The sequence below is a fragment of the Punica granatum genome, chromosome 7, assembly GCF_007655135.1.
Source record: "Punica granatum isolate Tunisia-2019 chromosome 7, ASM765513v2, whole genome shotgun sequence".
In the NCBI taxonomy this organism is placed as follows: Eukaryota; Viridiplantae; Streptophyta; class Magnoliopsida; order Myrtales; family Lythraceae; genus Punica; species Punica granatum.
In genome coordinates this window covers 18,184,211-18,205,662 of record NC_045133.1, presented here as the reverse complement: position 1 = coordinate 18,205,662, position 21,452 = coordinate 18,184,211, and the positions used below count along the sequence as shown (strand labels likewise).

The 21,452-nt window shown below is 39.8% G+C and overlaps 4 protein-coding genes across 8 annotated transcripts; 2 read left to right on the top strand and 2 right to left on the bottom strand.

Annotated features, from left to right (window-relative positions):
- The first annotated feature begins 1,754 nt into the window (after nucleotides 1-1,754).
- Nucleotides 1,755-2,972, top strand: LOC116214747 (endochitinase EP3-like). The gene is made up of 2 exons (XM_031550187.1): nucleotides 1,755-2,208; nucleotides 2,443-2,972. Exons 1-2 carry the CDS (start codon nucleotides 1,806-1,808, stop codon nucleotides 2,847-2,849), a joined length of 810 nt encoding a protein of 269 aa, XP_031406047.1. The 5' UTR covers nucleotides 1,755-1,805; the 3' UTR covers nucleotides 2,850-2,972.
- Nucleotides 2,973-4,582: 1,610 nt separating this feature from the next.
- Nucleotides 4,583-6,652, bottom strand: LOC116215290 (transcription initiation factor TFIID subunit 8-like). Of its 3 annotated transcripts, XM_031550938.1 has the most exons (3): nucleotides 6,317-6,652; nucleotides 5,632-5,968; nucleotides 4,583-5,523 (listed from the first exon to the last, which is right to left on the bottom strand). In XM_031550938.1, exons 2-3 carry the CDS (start codon nucleotides 5,861-5,863, stop codon nucleotides 4,841-4,843), a joined length of 915 nt encoding a protein of 304 aa, XP_031406798.1. In that variant the 5' UTR covers nucleotides 5,864-5,968; nucleotides 6,317-6,652; the 3' UTR covers nucleotides 4,583-4,840. The 3 variants fall into 3 exon arrangements, with proteins under 3 accessions (XP_031406798.1, XP_031406796.1, XP_031406797.1); XM_031550936.1 differs by having other exon boundaries at nucleotides 4,583-5,968; XM_031550937.1 differs by having other exon boundaries at nucleotides 4,583-5,965.
- A 7,484-nt stretch (nucleotides 6,653-14,136) lies between these two features.
- LOC116213674 (ninja-family protein AFP3-like) lies at nucleotides 14,137-16,436 on the top strand. Of its 2 annotated transcripts, none has more exons than XM_031548700.1 (2): nucleotides 14,137-15,076; nucleotides 15,513-16,436. In XM_031548700.1, exons 1-2 carry the CDS (start codon nucleotides 14,527-14,529, stop codon nucleotides 15,842-15,844), a joined length of 882 nt encoding a protein of 293 aa, XP_031404560.1. In that variant the 5' UTR covers nucleotides 14,137-14,526; the 3' UTR covers nucleotides 15,845-16,436. The 2 variants fall into 2 exon arrangements, with proteins under 2 accessions (XP_031404560.1, XP_031404558.1); XM_031548698.1 differs by having other exon boundaries at nucleotides 14,162-15,076; nucleotides 15,507-16,436.
- A 177-nt stretch (nucleotides 16,437-16,613) lies between these two features.
- LOC116213673 (ribosome biogenesis protein WDR12 homolog) lies at nucleotides 16,614-21,302 on the bottom strand. Of its 2 annotated transcripts, none has more exons than XM_031548697.1 (14): nucleotides 20,934-21,302; nucleotides 20,426-20,526; nucleotides 20,031-20,137; nucleotides 19,906-19,941; nucleotides 19,728-19,813; nucleotides 19,237-19,295; nucleotides 19,045-19,155; nucleotides 18,821-18,946; nucleotides 18,438-18,581; nucleotides 18,215-18,323; nucleotides 17,960-18,096; nucleotides 17,803-17,838; nucleotides 17,611-17,704; nucleotides 16,614-17,049 (listed from the first exon to the last, which is right to left on the bottom strand). In XM_031548697.1, the coding sequence occupies exons 1-13, from the start codon at nucleotides 21,094-21,096 to the stop codon at nucleotides 17,612-17,614; spliced, it is 1,308 nt and encodes a 435-aa protein (XP_031404557.1). In that variant the 5' UTR covers nucleotides 21,097-21,302; the 3' UTR covers nucleotides 16,614-17,049; nucleotide 17,611. The 2 variants fall into 2 exon arrangements, with proteins under 2 accessions (XP_031404557.1, XP_031404556.1); XM_031548696.1 differs by lacking the exon at nucleotides 16,614-17,049 and adding an exon at nucleotides 17,094-17,513.
- Nucleotides 21,303-21,452: the final 150 nt, after the last annotated feature.

Sequence of the window (21,452 nt, the reverse complement as noted above, 5' to 3'; positions counted from 1 at the left end):
ACTCATGTGCACAGCCACATCACCTCCATCCTGGTAACGAAGATGAACCAGCTTCTTCACGAGGAATGACTTATTTTGCGGTGTCTTTCTCGCATAGAGATTTGTCAATTTATCCCACAAAGCTTTCGCATTTGTCTCCTGAGCTACATGATGATAAATACTATTGTCTATCTACTGCCGAATCAAACCAATAGTCTTCTGATTTGTGCTTTCCCAAACCTTGTCATCCTTATCTTTGGGTTTCGCGGAATCCCCTTCAATGGGATCGTACAAATCCCTGCAAAATAGAAGATCCTCCATCCGAGACTTCCATATAGAGTAGTTGGTTGCATTCAACTTGAACATAGATCCTGTAGTCTCCTCCATCTCAAAAACACCGAAAAAACTCAAACTTCTCTAACCCGAGCCTCTGATACCACTTGTTGGGAAGGGATGTGCTCAACCAAACAACAACGCAGCGATTAATCTTCCTCCCCTACTAGTGTAATCGAGATAGGAACTAATCAAATCGACCAACAAGCAATAAAGAAAAGAACACCAAGAATTTTACGTAGAAAACCCCGATGTGGGGAAAAACCACGGGACCAACTCCAAATCAACGATCCACTATAAATGAAGGTTATACAATGTCTTTCATCAAGGATAAACCCTTGGATCACCAAACTCAAGAGAAACACTCTCTTGGATCACCCAAACACCAAATTCGTCACCCACACCGGGTGGTTCACAAAGTCAGCTGAAACAGCACCTACAGAGCTCTAATAGGAATTCTGACTGTTCAGAACTTAGCCCAGGTGTCGTGAAGCTGCTGCCAAAATTTCGTCCCGATCGGAGTTCGTTTGACGTCCCGATCGAGGGTTGATCTAGCTCTGATCGCACAGAAAAACAGCTCTCTGTTCTCTGTATTCTACTACTTCTCTATACTGTTCTGCTATCTCAATTCTGCCGCCTCTTACCCTTCTAATTTAGCTGAAAATTAACCCTAACAAAAGTGGGTCATTGGGCCTGTTAAAGCCCGATAAAAGCCCAACATGATTTGAGTCCAACTTCCTCCAAATTGGAGGGATACCTAACACCAAGTTTATTCTAGCCAATCTAATTTGGCCTTGAAAGAAGCGCCATAAAATTGAAATCACTCAAAATGAAAAGTTTTCATTCAATTCTCATTGGCAGAATGTCCGAAATTCTCATTATTTTTCCTTCTATATCTTATCAAGGTCATTAGTCTTTTATTGTTAAAGAAGGAGTCGTCAGATACTGACTTGGAATTGGTCCTTGCTCAAATTAAATTTTTTTAAAATTTAAGACTAGCGATGCAATTAATAAAATACTTTTAATACAGGCAGACTTTAACCATAACATAGGAGCTCAAAATACATAAGAGAGTCTACTACCCAGCTAATCTTCATAATTAAATATTGCTACTGTATCGATAGATCTCGTTGCAAAAGACCTATGACAAGATAATTGATGAGCAGAGCCAAATAATGTAAGCTGAGTGACATTAATTAAATGAAGCAAGGGACTCCGATATATAGAGAGGACCTCACCATATAAGACATAAACCATAGAATCAAGCCGATATTTGAACGAGGATGCCGAGAATCATGGCCCCATAAGAAAATTTCGAAGATCAGAGAGGAGCACATTTCCATAATGAACGAGCGCGTCCTATTGGTTCGACTTCTCCATCTGACGACCGCAGCAGTCAGCAAACCGTTGACTCCGACCACTATAAGTACCAAACCTTCCCTTCTCGACATTCCCATAACCAAACCAACCATCATTGGATCAATCCCCTTAACATGAGAAACATCCTCCTAACGATTGCCCTCGTCGGGTTCCTGGCCGCAGCACTGCCCAGTAGGGTGGCAGCCCAGGACTGCGAATGCTCCTCAGACGAGTGCTGCAGCCACTGGGGATCCTGTGGCACCAGTGATGCCTACTGTGGCACCGGGTGCAAGTCCGGGCCGTGCTTTGCTGCTCCCACGACTGACCCCGTGTCGGTTCCCGATATCGTCACCGATGATTTCTTCAATGGGATAATCGGGCAAGCAGATGACAGCTGTGTCGGGAAGAGATTCTACTCGAGGCAGGCGTTTCTGGACGCCTTGGAGAGTTACCCTCAGTTCGGCAAAACAGGGTCAGTGGAAAACTCGAAGCGTGAGGTTGCTGCATTCTTCGCTCATGTCACACACGAGACTGGACGTAAGCGCTCTCGATCTGTACCCCACAGACATTATTAAACTCTTTAGCTGCCCGTTCACTCACTGAAATAATGCAGTAGTCCATGCAACCACTTTCTGGATTTTATTTTTGCCACGGGAAGAGTAATTGTACCGAAAAGTGACTGCACCATAAAACTTTATATATATATATATATATATACCTAATAAGTTTAATAGGGAATGCTGAAAGCTAGAAATTTTTTTGGTTGTGTAGAATTCTGCAACGTCGAGGAGATAAACGGTGAGGCCAATAACTACTGCGACGAGACTGTCACGCAGTACCCCTGCAACCCGGAGAAGGGCTACTATGGACGGGGGCCCATCCAATTGTCCTGGAACTCCAACTACGGGCCTGCCGGGGAGAGCATCGGGTTCGACGGGCTCAACGCACCAGAGACTGTGGCAAATGACCCGGTGATATCATTTAGGACGGCCCTGTGGTACTGGATGGAGCACGTCCACTCAGTGATGGATCAGGGGTTTGGATCCACGATTAGGGCAATGAACAGAGACCTTGAGTGCGATGGTAAGAACCAGGAAACGGTTGAAAGCCGGGTCGGGTATTACAGTCAGTACTGTCAACAGCTTGATGTTGATACTGGGGACAATCTCACTTGCTAGGGGATAATCTCTGGTCTTAGCTTTTCTGCTTCAGAATAAAACTGGATAACGAACTTATCGGCTGCTGGAAGTTGTAATAAGAACTTTCTCCGACTCAGTTCGTAATGCATATGTTTGCTTTGATCAGCCTAGAGCCAACATTATTTTCGACTGCTCATTCGGTAGAAATTTTCTATATATGGATCGATACTCGTGGTCCCAATATTACCAGCCGCCTTGATAATATCACCGCACTGACAAACATCCACACTGTTGAGGCAGCATTTATATACACGAGATTATCATTTTAGGTAGCTCATTAGTTTGATGGATATTTAAGGAGAGTAAGAGGATTTTTGTTAAATTCAAAAGATGGATGCCTGCAAGTAGTGCTGGCACGATTTGATTATCAGGACTCGATTCTCTGCCCAGTCCTATCTCGATCATGAGTCATTAGGCCTGTTTGTGCCGAAACGCTGCAGTTGCCCTAGTCATCAGGTCAGGGTCACCTACAGGAACATAGTCAAAGCACGATTAGCACAACCTGCAGCTTCACGTACGCCTCAATCCATTGGGCTACTTCATTTTCGATCATACAGGAGTAGGACGAGGATAATTAGGTGGTTTTTGCGGCAATCTGAATCGAGTGTAATCCAAAAAAACAGGGAAAAAGATGAAACCGTCTGTTGGCCTTGTAACGCAAGCTGCTCAAAGGAATATTACAGCCGCCTACCTAAAGGGAAGGTCGTTTATAGCTTAGACTGACACTCACGCTGCGGGTAGCTGGACAGACAAAAGTGATTTGGCTTATGTATCGCAAGGCTAAACACAGTGGTTATTTAATTATATAATGTAATGCAGTTGACAAACTATGTTATTATAAATAAGGTTTTGCCTAGCTCAATACGCACTATTGTAAAGTCAAAAGTGATTTTACTTTGAGGTCCCTTTGTCCATAGACAAAGGTTTTTCAGTTGCAAAGAGTGTTCCTCAAGATCACCCAAATTGGCAACTTCCTCATACTCAATTCCACCTCGGCAGCATGAGATGTTTCCTTCCTGCTCACAACTTTGCTGACCTCCTACCTTCTTCGACGCATAAAACAATACGTAGTTGTCATGCCTCCTCTTGCGCGAAATATCTGCTCTATGATCTTCATGTAGTCGGAGCTTCACCCGCCAAGAGTCTTCCCTTGAGAAACAGAGATCTGATTCCGACTGATTTTCTCGCCCCCTGTAACCATTGGATATGGCTTAAAAGCGCCCGAAAATTCATCAGAAATCCGATGGAAACCTTATTCCCAAATCAGAAATTGCAATCGATTTCTTTCCTTCTTAGAGAGCGACCCGTACATGTTCCTCCATCAGTCTACTAGCCGTTCTCTTCTCATTTTACTTATCTTATTATTCATATCCCTTGTTATGCAGCTATTTTCACCATTATTCTAATTTGTACGTTGTAATTTCATAATTTTATTGAATTTTTAACATTTAATCATCAGAAAGTTCGTAATCATACTGACAACATGAAGTTATATGCGCTGTGAATATGAAGTCTTCCAAGTGCAGCAGACAGGAAGGCTTCTCCAGAGATAGAAAGGAGATAGTTCGTTTGTGCATAATTCTCAACGATGACATGGTCCGTTTATGAAATCTCAATGCATCGAGCTCAATTTGCTACGGCCGATCGGAAGTGCCAGCCCGAAGTTCTTTCCTGACAATAAAAAGTTCATTTCCTTCGAGATGGAAATTAACTAGAAAGAGCAGAAAAAAGAAAAACTCTCATTCGAAATGAATCGTGCTCGTCAACTAACAAGGTTTATCACTTCAACACACCTCATATACAGTTTGATACATCGATATGAACTATCTTTCTCCCCGCACTAAGCTACAATCGTATATTCTCCATCATGTAAAAGCAAATTGCAGGATGGACCAACCTCTTCTCTGCTGCTGCTGCTAGTTCTCTGATGTACAAAAGATTAGCGGAAGAAAAAGTACTTTTACAAACTACTACAACAGGACGCGTTCCTTTGGGCTCTCCATTGATGATTCCTTTGGAGCCTTCCCTGCGCTTTTACTCTCATTCTTGATACCATTGTCATACACCGAAGACCGGTCTCTCTCATGAACACCTTCATCCCGAAAGCTCGAGTCAGGGGCCAACCCAAGAAGCTTCCTACTTCTCTTAATCTTGAATTGCACAGCCGGTCTCTGTTTTGAAAGAACCTTCTTCATTCCTAGATTGGGTTCATTCGACTTGTCACCAGATGTTTGCTCGCACTCTATGTGATTCCCCACAACCTCATTGGCGAACTGCGCGTCGACCTTGGAAGGCGGAACCACCGGAGACACTTCTTTCACCCCAGAACAAATAGGTTCTGCCAGAAACGGATTGATCCCAGGATTCTTCTCTTCCTTCGTCTCCGTGGATGGTCCTGATCCATTGCAAGTGATACCATGGTGCAAATTAGACAAAGAATTCTCCGCTTTCGCAGGTTCTTTCTCCTCACCAGTTTGGCAAATGGGAAATTTAGGCAACCAAGAAGGAATATGCTTCTGAGGAGGTTCCTCTCTGCTCTGCAGGAAGCTTGGACTCTGCCTCCAATCTTTCAAAACCGGGAGCGAAGGGAGACGATACGCAAAGGGGATCTCCTTGGATTCCTCCACGTAATTCAATATCTCCCTCGCCGTACCTGAACTCAAGAGACACCGATCAACATCAGAAGCACCAGAGAAGCCCACGATTGAACATAAATGTTCGATCCCATGAATGATGTCGAAAGCATTGGGCTCAGTCCTACCGGCAAAATTTGCAGCAGAAACAGCCGTCTTTCCTATATCAAGCATGTATCTAATTGCAATGTCCGATAAAGCATCCAGAGCAAATTGTTGGAATGCCTGAAACCCTTCATTTTCACATATCTGACCAACTCCAACTCTTACAATAGCTCGTGCGAACGAATCAGTTCCGGGTTTTTTTTGCGGGTCAGAACTCTCATGGAATTTCCTTCTCTCCCTGCCTCCATCGCTCATATTCAGCTCCTCACATCACTTCACCCCAAGCTCAAGAGATTACCGATAACTGGAATCACCTACTTCCCAATCTCAGATCTATGACCACCGCTCAGTTTTTTGCTGCTGAAGACACCCGAAAAAAAGAAAAACAACCTGAATTCAGTCTGACTTCCTCCTAGAGATAAATGTAAAATCAAGAAACTAAGATCTGAAGACACATATCTTACTTCTTAATCCAACAACATAGACTTCAACTACCAGCACATAGCAAAAGATGAATTTGAAGAAAACTCGGATTGGAGATGCCGCCATTTTCATGGCAAACCAGATATCAATCGACAGCCAGGCGATAAAACAGCGCAAACCCTAGACTTCGTTCTCGCGCCATACCACAACTAAAACACCGTCATTCCTACCCATCCTAACCAACTAAGCAACAATCACGCAATGAATTCATTGCTCTTGACTTACCATAGCTTTCTACTGTCTCCAAATTGCATCACAGTGCCACTCCAGGGAACAGATGAAGCAGGGACGGAAGCTCTTCTGGGATCTCCAATTCAATATTTGAATTTGATTCAGCTCAAAGCGCTCGCTGGTGAGGAAAATCGCAAGCGGGTCTGCTAAGAAGGGCAAAAGGGGTTCGAGTGTTGGGCTTCTTGAACCCTAAACCCTCGTTAAACCCTTCGAGATGTTGAGAGGGACGATTGCGGTACAGTGTCGGGGAAGAAGGAGAGAGAGAGAGAGAGAGAGAGAGAGAGAGAGACGGTGCTTCGAGGGTTTTCGGGTCAACGCTTGTCAAAGACTAAACAGCGAAAATATGCTTTGTAATTTTGGTTTTAGTCCTCGCCAAGTCATTATCTTTGAGTTGTGTCTATGAATGAATATTGTTTATTCGATCGAGACCTTGATGTAGTAGACTTAGATGAGCAATGTGATATGCGTCTATAGTGGAAACATGTCGAAATAAAAATCACTCCCAAACTTTAACAGTGCGTTTGATTTCAAAGTTAAAGTTTTAAATTTGCAACGTTGATTTTGATTGTGAAAAAATACAAAAAAATATATAGAGCTTGTGGACCCCATCAGTTTTGTTGTGTAGTGTATTGGGTAGTATCTCTCTATTATTCATTACTTTTTCTACAATTCAACAACACAATCATTACTTTCTCTCAACTACTCATTACTTTTTCACACTTTTTTTAATAATTCAACAACACAATCATTACAAATCAATTAAAATCAAAACCCAACTCTACTTAACTCTAAAATCAAACACACCATAAACTTCTTGATAGGGAATTTTAATTTTCTATTTTTGTAGGATAATTTTGGAATAAGCATAATAATTCATAAAATAAATTTTTCATGACAAAATTTTAAATACTGATGGAGAGACTGCTTAGAAGCATAGAAGTTTTTACTTAAAATGGGTTACTCTCAAAAGTTGAAGACAATGTAGAAGCGTTGCTCCGTTTGGTTTCGGAATCGCGATTAAAAATTGAATTTAATTGTTAAAAAAATTGAAGAAAATGGAAACGTAATAATTGTGTTGTTGATTTTTGTTGTGTAGTGAATATGGTTAAAGTTACAATTAAAATTTTAAAAACACAACTCACAAACCAAACAGAGTTAATGATTTCTCCAATCAAAAAAGTCTAACTAGAACATAGAAATATTTGAAGAAGCTCCACTTTAGATGGTTAATCATTAGTCGTTTTTCTAACTCAGCCTGAATCTCAACCTCATCAAGATTGCTAAATGCATGAAGACTAAGCGATTCCTTGAGATATCAAATCAAACATCATATCTCTCAAATGGGCCACGAAACTTGAGAGAGAGTCCTCAAGTCTAATAAAATCCATTTGTGATAATAAATATCCAGCCCCGTAGGTGGAATAACTTCCGACTTGCCAACACCAATATGATATGATTTTCTTTTCTTATTAATATCAAATTCATAAATCTATTTTCAATTTTGGGATTTTTTTTGTCACTCTGACAAAATCATTGATAGGGGGGTCATTTTGGAGACATCTGCATCCACCATGGTTTGTGAAGGAACTGTCATAGTGATAGTTTGTGGGTAACATTCCAATGGCCCCAAAACTTGGGGAATATACTGACAATTTCTCAAAATCTTTGCAGGCAAAGAGTTTGGGCTGAGTGGGCCGAATAGCTCTTTTATGCAAAATGGGCTTTTTACCTTTTGCTTGGTTGATGTCAGACTTTTGGGCCAGTCCGGTAACTATTTCCAATCCTATATCTTCGCTAATCTCCATCTTGTCATGTAAAGTGCATTTATAGAGAGTTCGAAGTAGAACTTTATAAACCATGAAAACGTGATTAATTGACAAACTACGTTCTCAGTGGACAAATTTTACATATAACGTATGGGTTCAAAACTTACAAAAAATGTATCATGATCAGGATAAATCAACGTCCGAACAAGAGGATTTACCTTTTGTTCTTTTATATCGTGTCAATTTGTTAATGAATTCACCTACTAATATTATTATTAGTTAATCGAAGATCCGCAGATACTTGACGTCGGACAATGTCATGGAAAACCGAAAAATAATTTATGAACTTGCCTTTTGCAAGGAAGTATTCTTAGGAGATTTTTCCTTTTTGCTTTTGATTAGAAGGCCCCAATTGGATCGAAAGATGTTCGTATGGTCATATAAACAGACAAACAGACAAAGAACAATTACAGGAGGCATCAGCTTTTGCCCCTGCAAGTTGGTCACCTTGGCAAAGCCTCCCACGTCCCCTCCCCATCACCTCCCCGCGAACACAAACTTTTCTTGGTCTCGCGTGCCCATCATAAAAAGTAAAATTATTGTTCGTCTGACGTCGTCACCGGACAATAAAAACTCGCCGCGACTAAAAATCTGAACCCCAATCGGTAGATAATTCATGGCTCGACCTCTCTGGATCATTGTATTTTGTATATATAGACACGATTGTGTACAGGTGTGTGTCCCGATACAAGATAAACATACATGGAATGAATATATTCTAGTATAGACAATTCTAACCTGTTCAGAACAGCAAATGACGTGTGAATTGGACTATAATTTTGACATGAGATGGAGATATACGACGAGCTTCCTTTGATTTATTTATTTATTTATTTATGGAATAAGTAGATACTTTTATGGAATATAATAGAATAGAATAGAATAGAATAGAATAGAATAGAATCCTTTTGGTGATTTGATTTTGTTGAATTATTAGCAGAGGGCAGGGCATTTAATAACCAATCTCTTTCTCAATCCAGCAACTTGCACCCCATGCTTAGCTGTTCCCTGCAACCAGCAGGCGACACGTGGCATGCAGCAACTTCATGGACACGTGGCCAACACCCAGATCACTGACCTCCAAGAAAATTATACTGGCAAGTTGGCCCTCTTGGCCTCCATTCGCGATCTCCTCCGAGATTTCCTTTGCCCATTTTGCGTTTCCTACGGAGATTCCTTTTCCTTCGCTGATTTTTGTTGGACGCAACTGTCCCTATTTTAGGGAGCTTTTCGCATCCTACTAGCGGTTTGATACAGCCGATTTTATAAGAATTCGACATTTAATTTATTTTTCATTCCGATGATTATAAAGCAAATGGCACCATACCATTGACAGAATGTTAAAATCTCCCTCGTATTTTAATGGGCTTGCTTACATCGTTTGTGACCATCTGATGTGAATAATTACTCCGACTTAACTACGAGAACGTGTTTCAGTGATAAATTCAGCTTCTCGTTATGAGCAAGTTTTTATGACAGCGCATATGTTTGGGAGCTCATTTTGGAACATCTCGTGAGCTCTTATTCGACCCTTGTTTATACGATTTAATCATGGGAATGTTAACCGAGGGTAAATATAACTTTCCATGAGTAATTATTTTTACGATGTTGTAGAGATTAGAAACTCATTTTGAAGCACCTCGATCAGTGTCAAGATTAAATCGGTACCCAAACGAAAATTAATTTCAACTAATTAATTGAGAATAATTCATGATTTCAAAAAAATTATATAGCAATTCTAATTTATTGAATACTTGTTAACTAACACGAGCTCTTATTCAACACGATATTACAACGTTTGACATGACATGACACCTCACTGTTACTTGTCCCGCCACGTTTTCTGATTGCATGATTTTTGCAACTTGATCATATACTTTAATCCCGAGGTCAGATTTCGAGCTAGTCCTAAGCGAAACGTGCACATATTTCATGATTATAAACACTATGGTTAGTGACTGCCTCATTAACATAGTATTATTATTAAAAAAAATACGTAAAAAGGCCTAATAAATAAATAGTAATTCGGTATATTATAAGGCAGCATCGTTTTGACCGAAAAGATGGAAATCGAATAATAATATGCTTGGAGAGGGTGCGTATTGATTTTTCTATATTAATCTCATGCAAGTTGGAGATTTTTAAAAAAAAATTATATTTCTTCTCTGGGCTTCCCACAAGCTCAACCTAATTAAATTAATCACAACCCTTGTTATCCTTTACTATATAAAAAGATTATATCAACATGCTCATGTGGGCAAATGGACGCTAATGTGTAGTCTAGTCATATAGCTCCGACGTGTTATGATAATCCCTACTAAACATACGACTCTTACGCGTAATTAAGTGCCTCTATTGACTAAATGACCCTAATACTTTTATCAATGAATACAGGGTAACACGGTTCTTATACTTGACCCTATACTCTGTAAAAACATAAAGAAAATTTTCATCTCCATCGCCGCGTTATACAATCCTAATTAATTTGAATGCGAAATTCGATAATACAAGATTGAGTTTGAGCCTGCTGTAGTCAAAATTGACTGCAAATATTACGATTATCTTACACATATAAATATAAGAAAATTCCTCTAATTAGTAATTATTGATAGGGAAGATTATCAAATGATGATAAGGTCGATTGTTCTGGCTCCATCTCATATGGATGCCGATTAACCGTGATTATGAAGTGCTTTTAATGGATCGATTCATTGTGGATGCAACTAACTATTGAAATGTGTATCCAGCAATAAAATTATTGGAATGTGCAGTTTCATAGATAAAATCAGGCAACAACCAATGTAATTATACCACGTGGCGGTGTCCGATTCCACCAAAAGGGCTCCAATCGCATTCGCATTCGCAGCTCATGTGAGAGGCAAAAGGACTTGCAAGCTGCAATAGGTATTAGAAAAAAGTTAACAATAAAAAAAAATTAAAAAGGCAAAGAAAAGGAAAAAGAAAAAGTGATTGCAGGGCTGGGCACGTGTCAGCCAGGCTCACCTCCACATCATACTAGGACACGTGAGCCGTCCTTTGAAGTCTGAGACTGATTGTCGGTACGGCAGCTTTTTCTTGCAACCAACGAGGATGAGACGCGCGTCCACCGCATCCTCGGAGTCGTCTTCCTTCCAGACTTCCACGTCTGTGTCGTTGAGAAGGCTCGTCATGTGCCCCACGTGTCGTGCTTTCATAGGTCCACTCTATCCATTTATTAGATTTTGAGTTCCATCTCTACCGAACTCTGGTTATTTAGGTTGCCAGAAATGTGGGGAAAAAAATAGAGAGAGAAAGGTTGCCAGAATGAGAAAACACCAGTTTGTAACCGAAAAAGAAAAAGAAAAAAAAAACATTAGTTAATTAACATTGACATATCAAGGGGATACGTGTAAATTCAGATCAAATTTCAAAAAAATAATGTAAAGGAAAAGAGGTATTTTTCGTCTCTTAAGATAACTTGTCCAATTCTAATTGAAGAATTATATATTACGGTATACGTGTAGTTTCATCTAATATTTTCTCTACATAAATACATTGCCTTGGAAGATTCGTCTACTTGTTAAGTTCTGCTTTAGAGATTTTAATGTTCAAATTCTTCTAGGGTTGAACAAGAGAGGTTTACCTTAAGGGAATCTAAATAATGATATACTTTTAACTCACTTGAGAAGGTGCGTTGTTCATAGTGCAACAAATATTAGACGCCATGTAACCATCCAATAAAAGAACGAAGTTTCATAAGGCAGATTCGGCAAGAATTATTTCGATTTAGGGCATTACTGCACCAAGAGCCGTCGGCGATTATGACATATGCTTCTATAATATCTCACAATATTCCTTTGTAATTGTATATACGTTTAGATACACACACAAGCACTATGCGTGAAATTTGTCAGATAAATATGTTTTTATCGTGTTCATGTTGTTATATTCTTTTGACGAACTTGACATAAGTTCGATCATTTATTCTAATTAAAAGTCTTATTAATACTCTGACTACTGGAAATATAGAAATTTTAGTTTGAAAATTGAAACTGATTAAATAAACGAAGTGAAATTTTGAAAAAAGAAAAAGGGGAGGAACTAAGAGGGAAAGGGAGAGAGAAGAGGGTAGAAGTTTTTAGAGAATTTTTTAGGTAAGAAAAAAAATTAACCGAATGATTGAGTAATATCCGGCCTACTTAACGATTAAGTGTTTTTTTGGCTTGACTCATTACGTTAAGTCCTTTTTGTTTATCATCAAACAAGTTGAATCAAAAGGGTTAATAATAATAAAAGCACAATTTTTTTACATTTTAACAATTTTAGTACGAATTTTTTTGTTTAACCTAAAAATAAATAAACTTTTGATTTGATAACTATTATAGTATGAAATTAAATATTTTATTAATTTGAACGGAATCGAGGCCATAGAGGGTACATGCGATCCTAATCAGGGAGAGGACGCCAACTACTCCAATCAAGAAAATAATGACTGGAGTCGTGGCTCCACCCTCCTGAATGGAGAGAATCCCCAGTTTGAGGGTTCTCTCGATTTCGAGGGGTGAGAACCTCAATTTCAGCCAACACCCCCCAATTTGGATCGCTAGCGCCCTCCTCTCGATTGTGGTCGTCAACGCCCTATGTGGCCTCGATTTCGTCCAAATTAAGGGAAAAATTGACACCTTATTAGAATTGTTATCAAATCGAAATTTTATACAATTAAAAAAATTCATGCTATAATTGTCAAAATTTGAAAAGTTTGTACTTTTTTGTTTTTGTTATTAACCTAAATAAAATTGTGGAATGATTTATTTCAACAATTAATTTGTATTATCAAACATTACTTTAGAGTTAGATTCACGAAATCTTCTCCTATTTATAGTAGCATAGGGATTAGGTGTGTAGATAATTTAAGAAAACCTAAGGTAAACAAAGTGCATCGTGACAAAATTTTTACCGAAAGACTTATTCTACGGAGAAAAGGGACATTATAATTACAGATGTCTTCCATGAAAACATATTTTAATTTTTAAATTAGAATCATGCATCATTTCCTTCTCATGTTCCACAGGCTTCTCTTTTCTCTTATAGAGAAAACAAACAAAAAAGGATGTCATTTTATTCGTAAAACAAAAATAATTTTTCTTTTTTCGCTTGAAGTGGAGGAAAAATAGTTTATTGTAAACCGTGAAGTTCATTTTTTTAGAATATTCCTGGCCCTACAACATAAAATTAGTCATCTTTCGTTTTTATGGTATGATGATTCACCAACTTGAATCTATGAGGCGGTCATAAATATATCCAATCAAGTTCGAAGATATGCTGTCAACGTGATTATTTAGACTAATCATATCATATCATATCTAAATCATGTCATTTTCGGGGCAGTGCCATTGAAGATTATTTTTCACCCGATTTACTATCGGTTTAATGATGGATAGAACATTGCAAGCATATGCTCATGATACGTGATTGTGTATATGTGAAATATCAGATATTAGCAAAACCTCGTAAATCACTCCTGATTAGCGAACAGAAGTGTAATTGAGTAGACAAAAAAATCTTGCTTAACCCCCAAAATCAAAATTAATTAATAAAGAATAAAAACTTCAATCAACATAGATTGATTCAAATAGTTTAACAATTCTACTCTTTAAATAAGAGAAAAATCTATGATATGATAGTTTTGGATAATTTTTTAATTCAGAAGCTGAATATTCAACAGCTGTTTTCATACTAAATGTTTTCGTACTGGGATAATAACGTTTTGTACTTTATACAAAATATTATTATCTGAATTCAGTCAACTGCATGTGTGTTTCAATCGACTGTATGTAACTCAAATGACATATACAAAACATTATTCTTTGAGTACGAAATGTAGTACAAAAAACATTTCGTACGAGGACATGAATTGCTACCCGCTAGTACTAAAAATTTCTGGATAATTTTATCTTATTAATAGGCCGAGGCGATTCGAATTGGAATAGTCATTCTGGCTTTAGATACCGTAAAAGAGTACATGAAAATAAAAAGAAAAAAGAATTTTTTTTATTAAAAAAAAAACCCAAGTTGATTTTCTCGCCTCGGTTTAGTCTTTCCTCTCTCCTCTTCTCTCTCTTCTGTGTTTCTCTCTGTCTCGAGCTTGCTGTGTTCACTTGGTCTCTTTCTGGTCCTCCATTTTTTTACTCTGTGATTTCTTAATCTGACATTGTCGAGGAAGCAAGTTGAATGCTCTCTCCTCAACTTGATTGATCAAATTGTACGTGAAGCATTCAAGCTTCATACTAGGCACAGGGAGGACAGCTCGTCTTCTCAGTTCCCCTGCTTAAACTCTACCCTCCGACCAGAGATTTCCCATCTTGGGTATCCTTAAAAGCACCGGACTCGTCCATTCCCATGTCCAAGATGTCATCTTTTCTACGAGATGCCCTGCACAGCCTCCCCCCTTTACACGGGTTATCGCAGAAACTCGAGGAGGAAGTCGGAGAAACAGAGGAGGGAGAGGTGGAGGAGGCAGGGGATGGAGTCGAGCTCAGCCTCGGGCTCTCACTGAATGGCCGGTTCGGCGTGGACCCGAGGAGGGCGGAGAGGAAGATCAGCCGGTCGTCTTCGATCCCGGACTTCGTGAACCCGTCATCGGCGACGGGGATGGTGTTCGGTCCGCCGCTCGTCAGGACTTGCTCCCTGCCCGCCGAGACGGAGGAGGACTGCAGGAAGAGGAGGGAAATTCAGAGCCTGAGGAGGTTGGAGGCCAAGCGGAAACGGATCCAGAAGCAGAATTCCTGCTCGATTCGGGATCATGGCAATTCGGTAATGGAGGAGGGAACGAATGGGATTCATCTTCAACCTCGGACTCTGTCGCAGCAGGGCTCAGTTGGGTCGCAGGGGAGTGGCACTGGCTCTTCTGGGATTTCATCGGACTCCGATATGCAGCAGCAAATCCAAGGTACGAGGCTCCCTTTTGCTCTTCCATCTCGAGCTTTTCCGGTCGGGAAATTGACTTCTCGGGGACATTAACACGGGACGTTCCCATTCACGTTTATTGCTTCCAAGATACTATTCCGAATTGTCGCTGATCTTCTGTTAGATATAGAGTGCGTTTCTTTTTCGGTTACCATCGTGGCCTATGCGTCTAGTAAATGGAAACAGAAAACTAAATAAAGGAACACAGGTAGTCTAATGAGAATCAAGATTATCTCAGGATTCCTAAGCGAGGAGATGTGCTCCTGCGGTAGAGTGCTTTCTTAGATATGTTTGGACATTGTGCTTTATGGCTCTGAACACTTGCAAGTTGAATCATAATTGCAAACATTGAAAGATCATAAACGCTGAACTTGATTGACGTTAGGTTTTTATGCTAAAAACTCGGGTTTCAGTTGCAGAGAGTGAATCCAAATCACCGGCTGTACAGAGACCTCCGCTTCCAAAGGGCTCGATGCCGACGAACGGCCACAGATCACCCGCCAAAGGGGGTGCCGGGATGGGGAAAAATGTGCTGGAAGAAATGCCTTATGTGTTTACCAAAGGGAGTGGGCCTGATGGGAAGAGAGTAGAAGGGTTCCTATACCGATATAGGAAGGGGGATGAGGTGAGGATAGTCTGCGTTTGCCACGGGAGTTTCCTTAGCCCGGCCGAGTTCGTGAGGCATGCTGGCGGCGGTGACGTCACGCACCCGATGAGACACATTGTCGTGCTCCCCAGCTCTTTGCTGTAGTGATCATCCTATTGATGATCCGCCGGAACGCTGAACTTTTTATTCAATATAAAAGTGAGGAGAAGATGGTAGAATCTCGCTGTTTGATGCTTGATGAATCGATTTTAGTACCATGCTTTGCTAGATTCGCCCTTCCCTGGAAAGTGATTCCTGGCATTCTTGGTAATAACTTACGAAGCAAACCGGTTAACATTTCCCGCAATTGGAATCAATCCGAGAAGAAGTCTTACAAGAACCAGAAGATGGAGTAATATTCCGGAGTCCGTTGTAAATTGCATCAATGCAGCCAGCAACAAGGTTGAGATGAATGCCAAGGCTAAAACAAAGGTAGCTCGAGGTCATCTGATCCTGCATATATAGCTGTTTTGCGTTAGTAAATGAACTGTCTTAGCTATAAAAGATATATTTATATTTAGGTGTGGGTGTCTTTTTAAGTTCTCTAAGCAGCTGAAGCTGTTAAATGATGTATTTATCAATTTCTTGCCGACTTTAGAACTAATGTTCCTAGGAACTATTTACACCAAACTGATGTGAGAGCCTGTTCCTATGGATGCTAAACTCTGTTGAATACATCGGTGTCAATTTTCGATGACGAAAATTATCGGTCCTCTGACTAGGAGAAGGATGTAGCAGCATGCATTCGACAATGTCCATCAAATACCACGGTGCTAGAATTTGATTAGACATAACTTTTTGGTAAATAAGTGCTTGATCATTTCGGCTGCCAATCTGCGAATCACCATTCATGGAAGTCTTGATAAGCTCGAAGTTTCCATTAAGCCCACAAGTTATGGCCCAATGACCCTGGCAGATTTCATAATCTTGGATTCTCACCCTCAATACAAGTGGTATGCAGCCTCTTTTGGCCATTACAAACACTGGCGAGCGGCTAGATCCAGCCAGTTGATAGCCCTCATCGGCCTCCAACAGCTCCATGAACCGGATGACGGCACATGAAACGATCAAAACTAGCCCACATTTGGTAGCTCAGACATGGGAAAAGAGCAAGCAGGATAGCCAAATGAGGCTTCCAAAACCCTCCTTGATTACACAAATGTTTCATCTCATCGTCTAGAACAATCATAATGCATAAAATTATCATGTAATCCTCACGATCAATTGCCGCGTACAACTCATGCTTGTTTCTCTTTCGGCAAAAGGTTTTGGCACTCAGTGAACTCATCTTCCAGTCAAGCAGCCATGAACTGAATTGAAACACGATCCAGAACCTCAGTCAATCAGGGTATGGTTGTTTCCAACAATTAATCACAACAATTAGTCTCACGTGGACAATTTCGTAATCCACATCCGAGAAAAAAATGTACAATAGGAATTAACCATAGTACCATGCATAAGTGCATGTCGATCTAGCGAAATAAGATACACTTATCCTTCATGTAATGATACTAAAATCAATAACGCTCATCTTTCCTCCAGATATAACTTCATATTGTATCTCGGTTGGATACTTCCTTACCGCTTTAAACAATTCGCATTCCAGCTCAACACATAATCAACAGCTCAACTACTCGGCGACAAACGGCCTCGCCCTAGGTAAAGCTTAATAGAAAATCTCACTTGCTAGGAAACCGAAGCCCCATGCTATCACTAAATTTACAGGAAGAAGGAAACAGATGGCTGAGACAAAATTGTGGGATGTAAATAAACCCTGCAGAGACAACAGCAGAACAGAACATTGAATACCAAGTGGTCGATCTGTATTCGTAATAGAGGCCAGTATATTACAAGACCACAAAATATTGTACCTCATTGCACTGGGATTCCAGATGATATGCAAAGTTTCGAGTCTGCCCCACCACTGATCACACAGTCACTTTTCCACCAGTCTGCACATAGCACCTACAACCCAAACAGTATAGAAAGTATGACTCAGTCAGGTGAGTCTTCTATTTCTGGTATATTTCATTAATGAAGGCAACAAAGTCAAAATGTCCAACCTTATCTTTGTGCGAATCAATGACAGCAAGAGGCCACTGCAGCAGGAAACGTTTGACAATCAGAACAGTTTATATAAATTATATATATGTATATATATATATATATTTAATATATATATATCTGTCAATTTAGGACAAGATCATTAAAACAACATACCGCGGTCCTTAAATCCCACAACATTACTTTCCCATCATAAGATGCTGAAAGTAGATGGAACCAGGATTTGTCATGCCACTTGCAAGACGATATCCAAGAAGTGTGAGATGAAAACTGAAATACAGGAGCTGAGCTTCCTGCAAGAGGGAAAGATTCTATTATAAAAAGAGAGGGAGAGGGAGAGGGAGCTCATCTGAACTCATGGTTACACAAATCTAGAAAGAGGAATCCAAAGTGAAAACTCATGTATCAGACCTGGATTACGGGGATCCCATATCCTTAGGATGGGATCAGAACCGCCAGCAGCAATGAGAGCAGAAGCTTCACCTCCAACATCAAGGCAGTTCAGAACCTTTCCGCAAAACTGCAAGGAATAAGAATATTAATCATACATCAACTATTGAAAAAAGAAGGATATTTAGGGGAAAAAATTATGCTTTTCACACACAAAAGAGAGAGAGAGGGGGAAGAAACATACTATATTCAACGAGTCTTTGCCTGTCTCAACATCCCATCTCCTAACAGAGTGGTCCCACGATGTGGAATAGATTGTTCCCAATTGAGGCCAAATAACAGAAGATACACATTGTGTATGCCCCACTAATGTAGCCACCGCCTCCTCCTATGAGAAAGATATCCACACAAATTTATTTCAAAAAAATAAAAAATCCACTTGGATTTACAAAAGCAGAGAAAAGGTTGTATTTTAAGAAAAAACCACTGACAAACAGCATTGAACTTCAACTTATCGGTATTCTTCCTCTTAGGATGCTATTTTAGAGAGACCAAACATGAATTTAACATCTTAAATATCACATGGAAAAGTATGTTCCTTATGGAATGTTAAGGAACATGACATACCTCCATCTGATTCTCTTCATCTTTATTATTCACTTTCCTCTTCTTTATTGACACTTGCTCACCATCCATATCCACTGCACTAGTGCGCCACAACTTAATAGAAGAATCCCAGGCACCAGAACAAATCTAATAAATATGCAGGGGATGCAAGGTTCAGTGAGCTAATATTAAAGATTGGTCTTATAGATAAATGCCACTATAACAGTACAAGAATCTTAAAGGACCATGTCACCGCTAGCCTCTGCTGCAACACTCTGTACTGACGCATTATGCCCCTGCAGAATTTTAAAGGCCCTTATCTTCCCAGGAAGATCAGCATCACTCTCAGGATCAATCTGCAACAAAGGGAATGAATATACAAGTCTTAGAGTGGAATAGAGATAATATGCTGAAAACAAACGATTCAGAATACGTACCTTCCACAGCCTCAGAGTCCTATCTTTCGATCCAGTGGCTACAGTAATGCTTTCTTCTCCTGAACATGTAAATAGTCATTACAAAAGAAAAAATGGTAGCACAGGAAACAACCATGGATGGTCCCAACTATGAATCAACCCATACACCAGTAGAGAAGCTGTCTAGAAAACTCAGTGCATGACTAGTAGATGAAATCAACCACTTTACATCAAATACCAAAGGTCAGACAGAATGGTTTCCCAACATCAGCAGGAGGATGGAAAGAAGAGGAAGTGAAGAGACAGAGACATAGGCCTCCAAAATATTTCAAATGTATGGTTAATGAGAATTTAATAAAAGAAAGCTCTGAAGATTGAAAATTAATCATGTTATTGAATTACCAAGCTCAATTGATTTTCAATATCAGAAGAGCTAGCAATTACAAACTTGATATGACTATTTTCACGATAGAACCCATCACTTAAAAGTCGTAGCAAATACTTCTTCACACCTTCCGGATTGATGACGCTAACAGAAGTAACTGCATCGCTATGACCTTCTAATATATGCGTGCACAATCCAGCAGCCTTCCAAACCCTAAGCATTAAAAAAAGACAATTTTAAATTAAGCTCCTAGCACTGAGAAATTAAGCAACGACTTAAGATTGAGCTGAGAAAAACAAATTTACCTTCCTAAACCATCATAGCAGCCCGTCAAAACAAACCTGAAAAATAGAGACACAGAGTGTATCTTGAGAAGTCATGTGACCAGATCTGGAAATTCACGCGCCAGCTTCATGACCAACATGCTTACCCAGGATTAGAACCGTCAACTGCACTAACCCAATCATCATGTAGAGAAGGCTCTTCCTCCTTTCGTGGAGCTACAGCCTTTATATATTCTATCTCCAAAATTTTCTCCTGTAACAATAAAATGAAGCCAGTAAGGAATTTAAAACAATCGTGGTTGAAGTACACCAAAAATTGCAGAAGCTAACTCCCTTGCTGTTTAAAAGTTAGCATCTAATTCACTGCTTTGGTTACGAATTAAACACAAAACCATCATACCAACACAGAAGTGACGATCATCTCAAGGATGACTTATCAAGAAACAATTCTTCAATGCTTCTACTATCTCCCATTCAATTTCCCAGAAACAACAGAACATTTTACTAGAATAAGCTCAACAGAAAGAAATGAGATAAATACCGCAGAGATGCCCTTCGCCAGAAGGAACTGCTCAAGTGACATCCGAACAAGTTCTCCATCAATCAGAAAATCGAAAGGCTCAGATTCCCGCTCCGAGTTCTCTGCTCATAACCACCACCAGAAACAGAGGAAATGAAAAGAATTATACTCTCTTTGACACAAGAATTGTTCAGCAAATAGCAAGAGAGCCCCAAGCAAGTGATCCTAGAAATACAATTTCAAATCGAAACCGAATATCTTCTGTTTCTATTTTTCAACATAATGGATATTCACCTCACCGCATTAAATTCAACGGTAATTTATCATCAAAATCATCGATTTTGTCACGAAAATGGTAATTTTTCAACATTTTATACGCTCCAACGACAGAATCGATCATTCGTCCAACAAAGTTGACAATCTTATGATAGTATTGAACTTTCCAATTCGCAGACACAGGAAATGCGAGAACAATAAATCAACCGCTGGCAAGAGCTAGAGAGGGAAATCTGTAGGCGGTCAAGCGTACTCGATTGCAGTAAACTGTTGACGATGGTGGAGAGCCCTAATCGAGTGAGGTTGGCAGGAATGGCAATCGAAGTTGAAGGAACTTTCAATGGAGCCGCCAGCTTCGTGACGAACCGAACTTGGACTCTCCTCGACATCTCCTCGTTGGTCTCATCGATATCCATCTCCGCAGCTTCACTGAAACCGAGTGGAGGAAGAATAAGCTGTGTTGGTGTTGCGGCTATGGCTTCAAAAGCAGAAATCACTGGGTGAGGATGAGGAAGGAGATGCCGGTGCGGCTCTGAGATAAGCGAGGGAAGAAATTAGGTTTACTGGGGCATCAGTAACGAAAAAGGCACAGAGGCGGCTAGCTAGGGCAATTCATTGAAATTTGAAATTGGGAAATATTTATAATCTATATATATTTATATATATATCTATATCTATTTATATCATTAAAAGTATTTTCCATTATAACATTTCATTTAAATAAAACGGCAATACCAAAAAAACATTTTGAATTTTAGGATAATCTCCAATT

Coding starts and splice junctions, on each gene's coding strand:
- LOC116214747 (XM_031550187.1), top strand. CDS start 1,806: ATGAGAAACATCCTCCTAACGATTGCCCTCGTCGGGTTCCTGGCCGCA. Junction 2,209..2,442: donor TGTCACACACGAGACTGGAC/GTAAGCGCTCTC, acceptor TTGGTTGTGTAG/AATTCTGCAACGTCGAGGAG.
- LOC116215290 (XM_031550936.1), bottom strand. CDS start 5,863: ATGAGCGATGGAGGCAGGGAGAGAAGGAAATTCCATGAGAGTTCTGAC.
- LOC116213674 (XM_031548698.1), top strand. CDS start 14,527: ATGTCCAAGATGTCATCTTTTCTACGAGATGCCCTGCACAGCCTCCCC. Junction 15,077..15,506: donor TATGCAGCAGCAAATCCAAG/GTACGAGGCTCC, acceptor CTCGGGTTTCAG/TTGCAGAGAGTGAATCCAAA.
- LOC116213673 (XM_031548697.1), bottom strand. CDS start 21,096: ATGGATATCGATGAGACCAACGAGGAGATGTCGAGGAGAGTCCAAGTT. Junction 19,296..19,727: donor TAGCGTCATCAATCCGGAAG/GTGTGAAGAAGT, acceptor TTACATGTTCAG/GAGAAGAAAGCATTACTGTA. Junction 18,324..18,437: donor GCAAAGACTCGTTGAATATA/GTATGTTTCTTC, acceptor TATTCCTTGCAG/TTTTGCGGAAAGGTTCTGAA.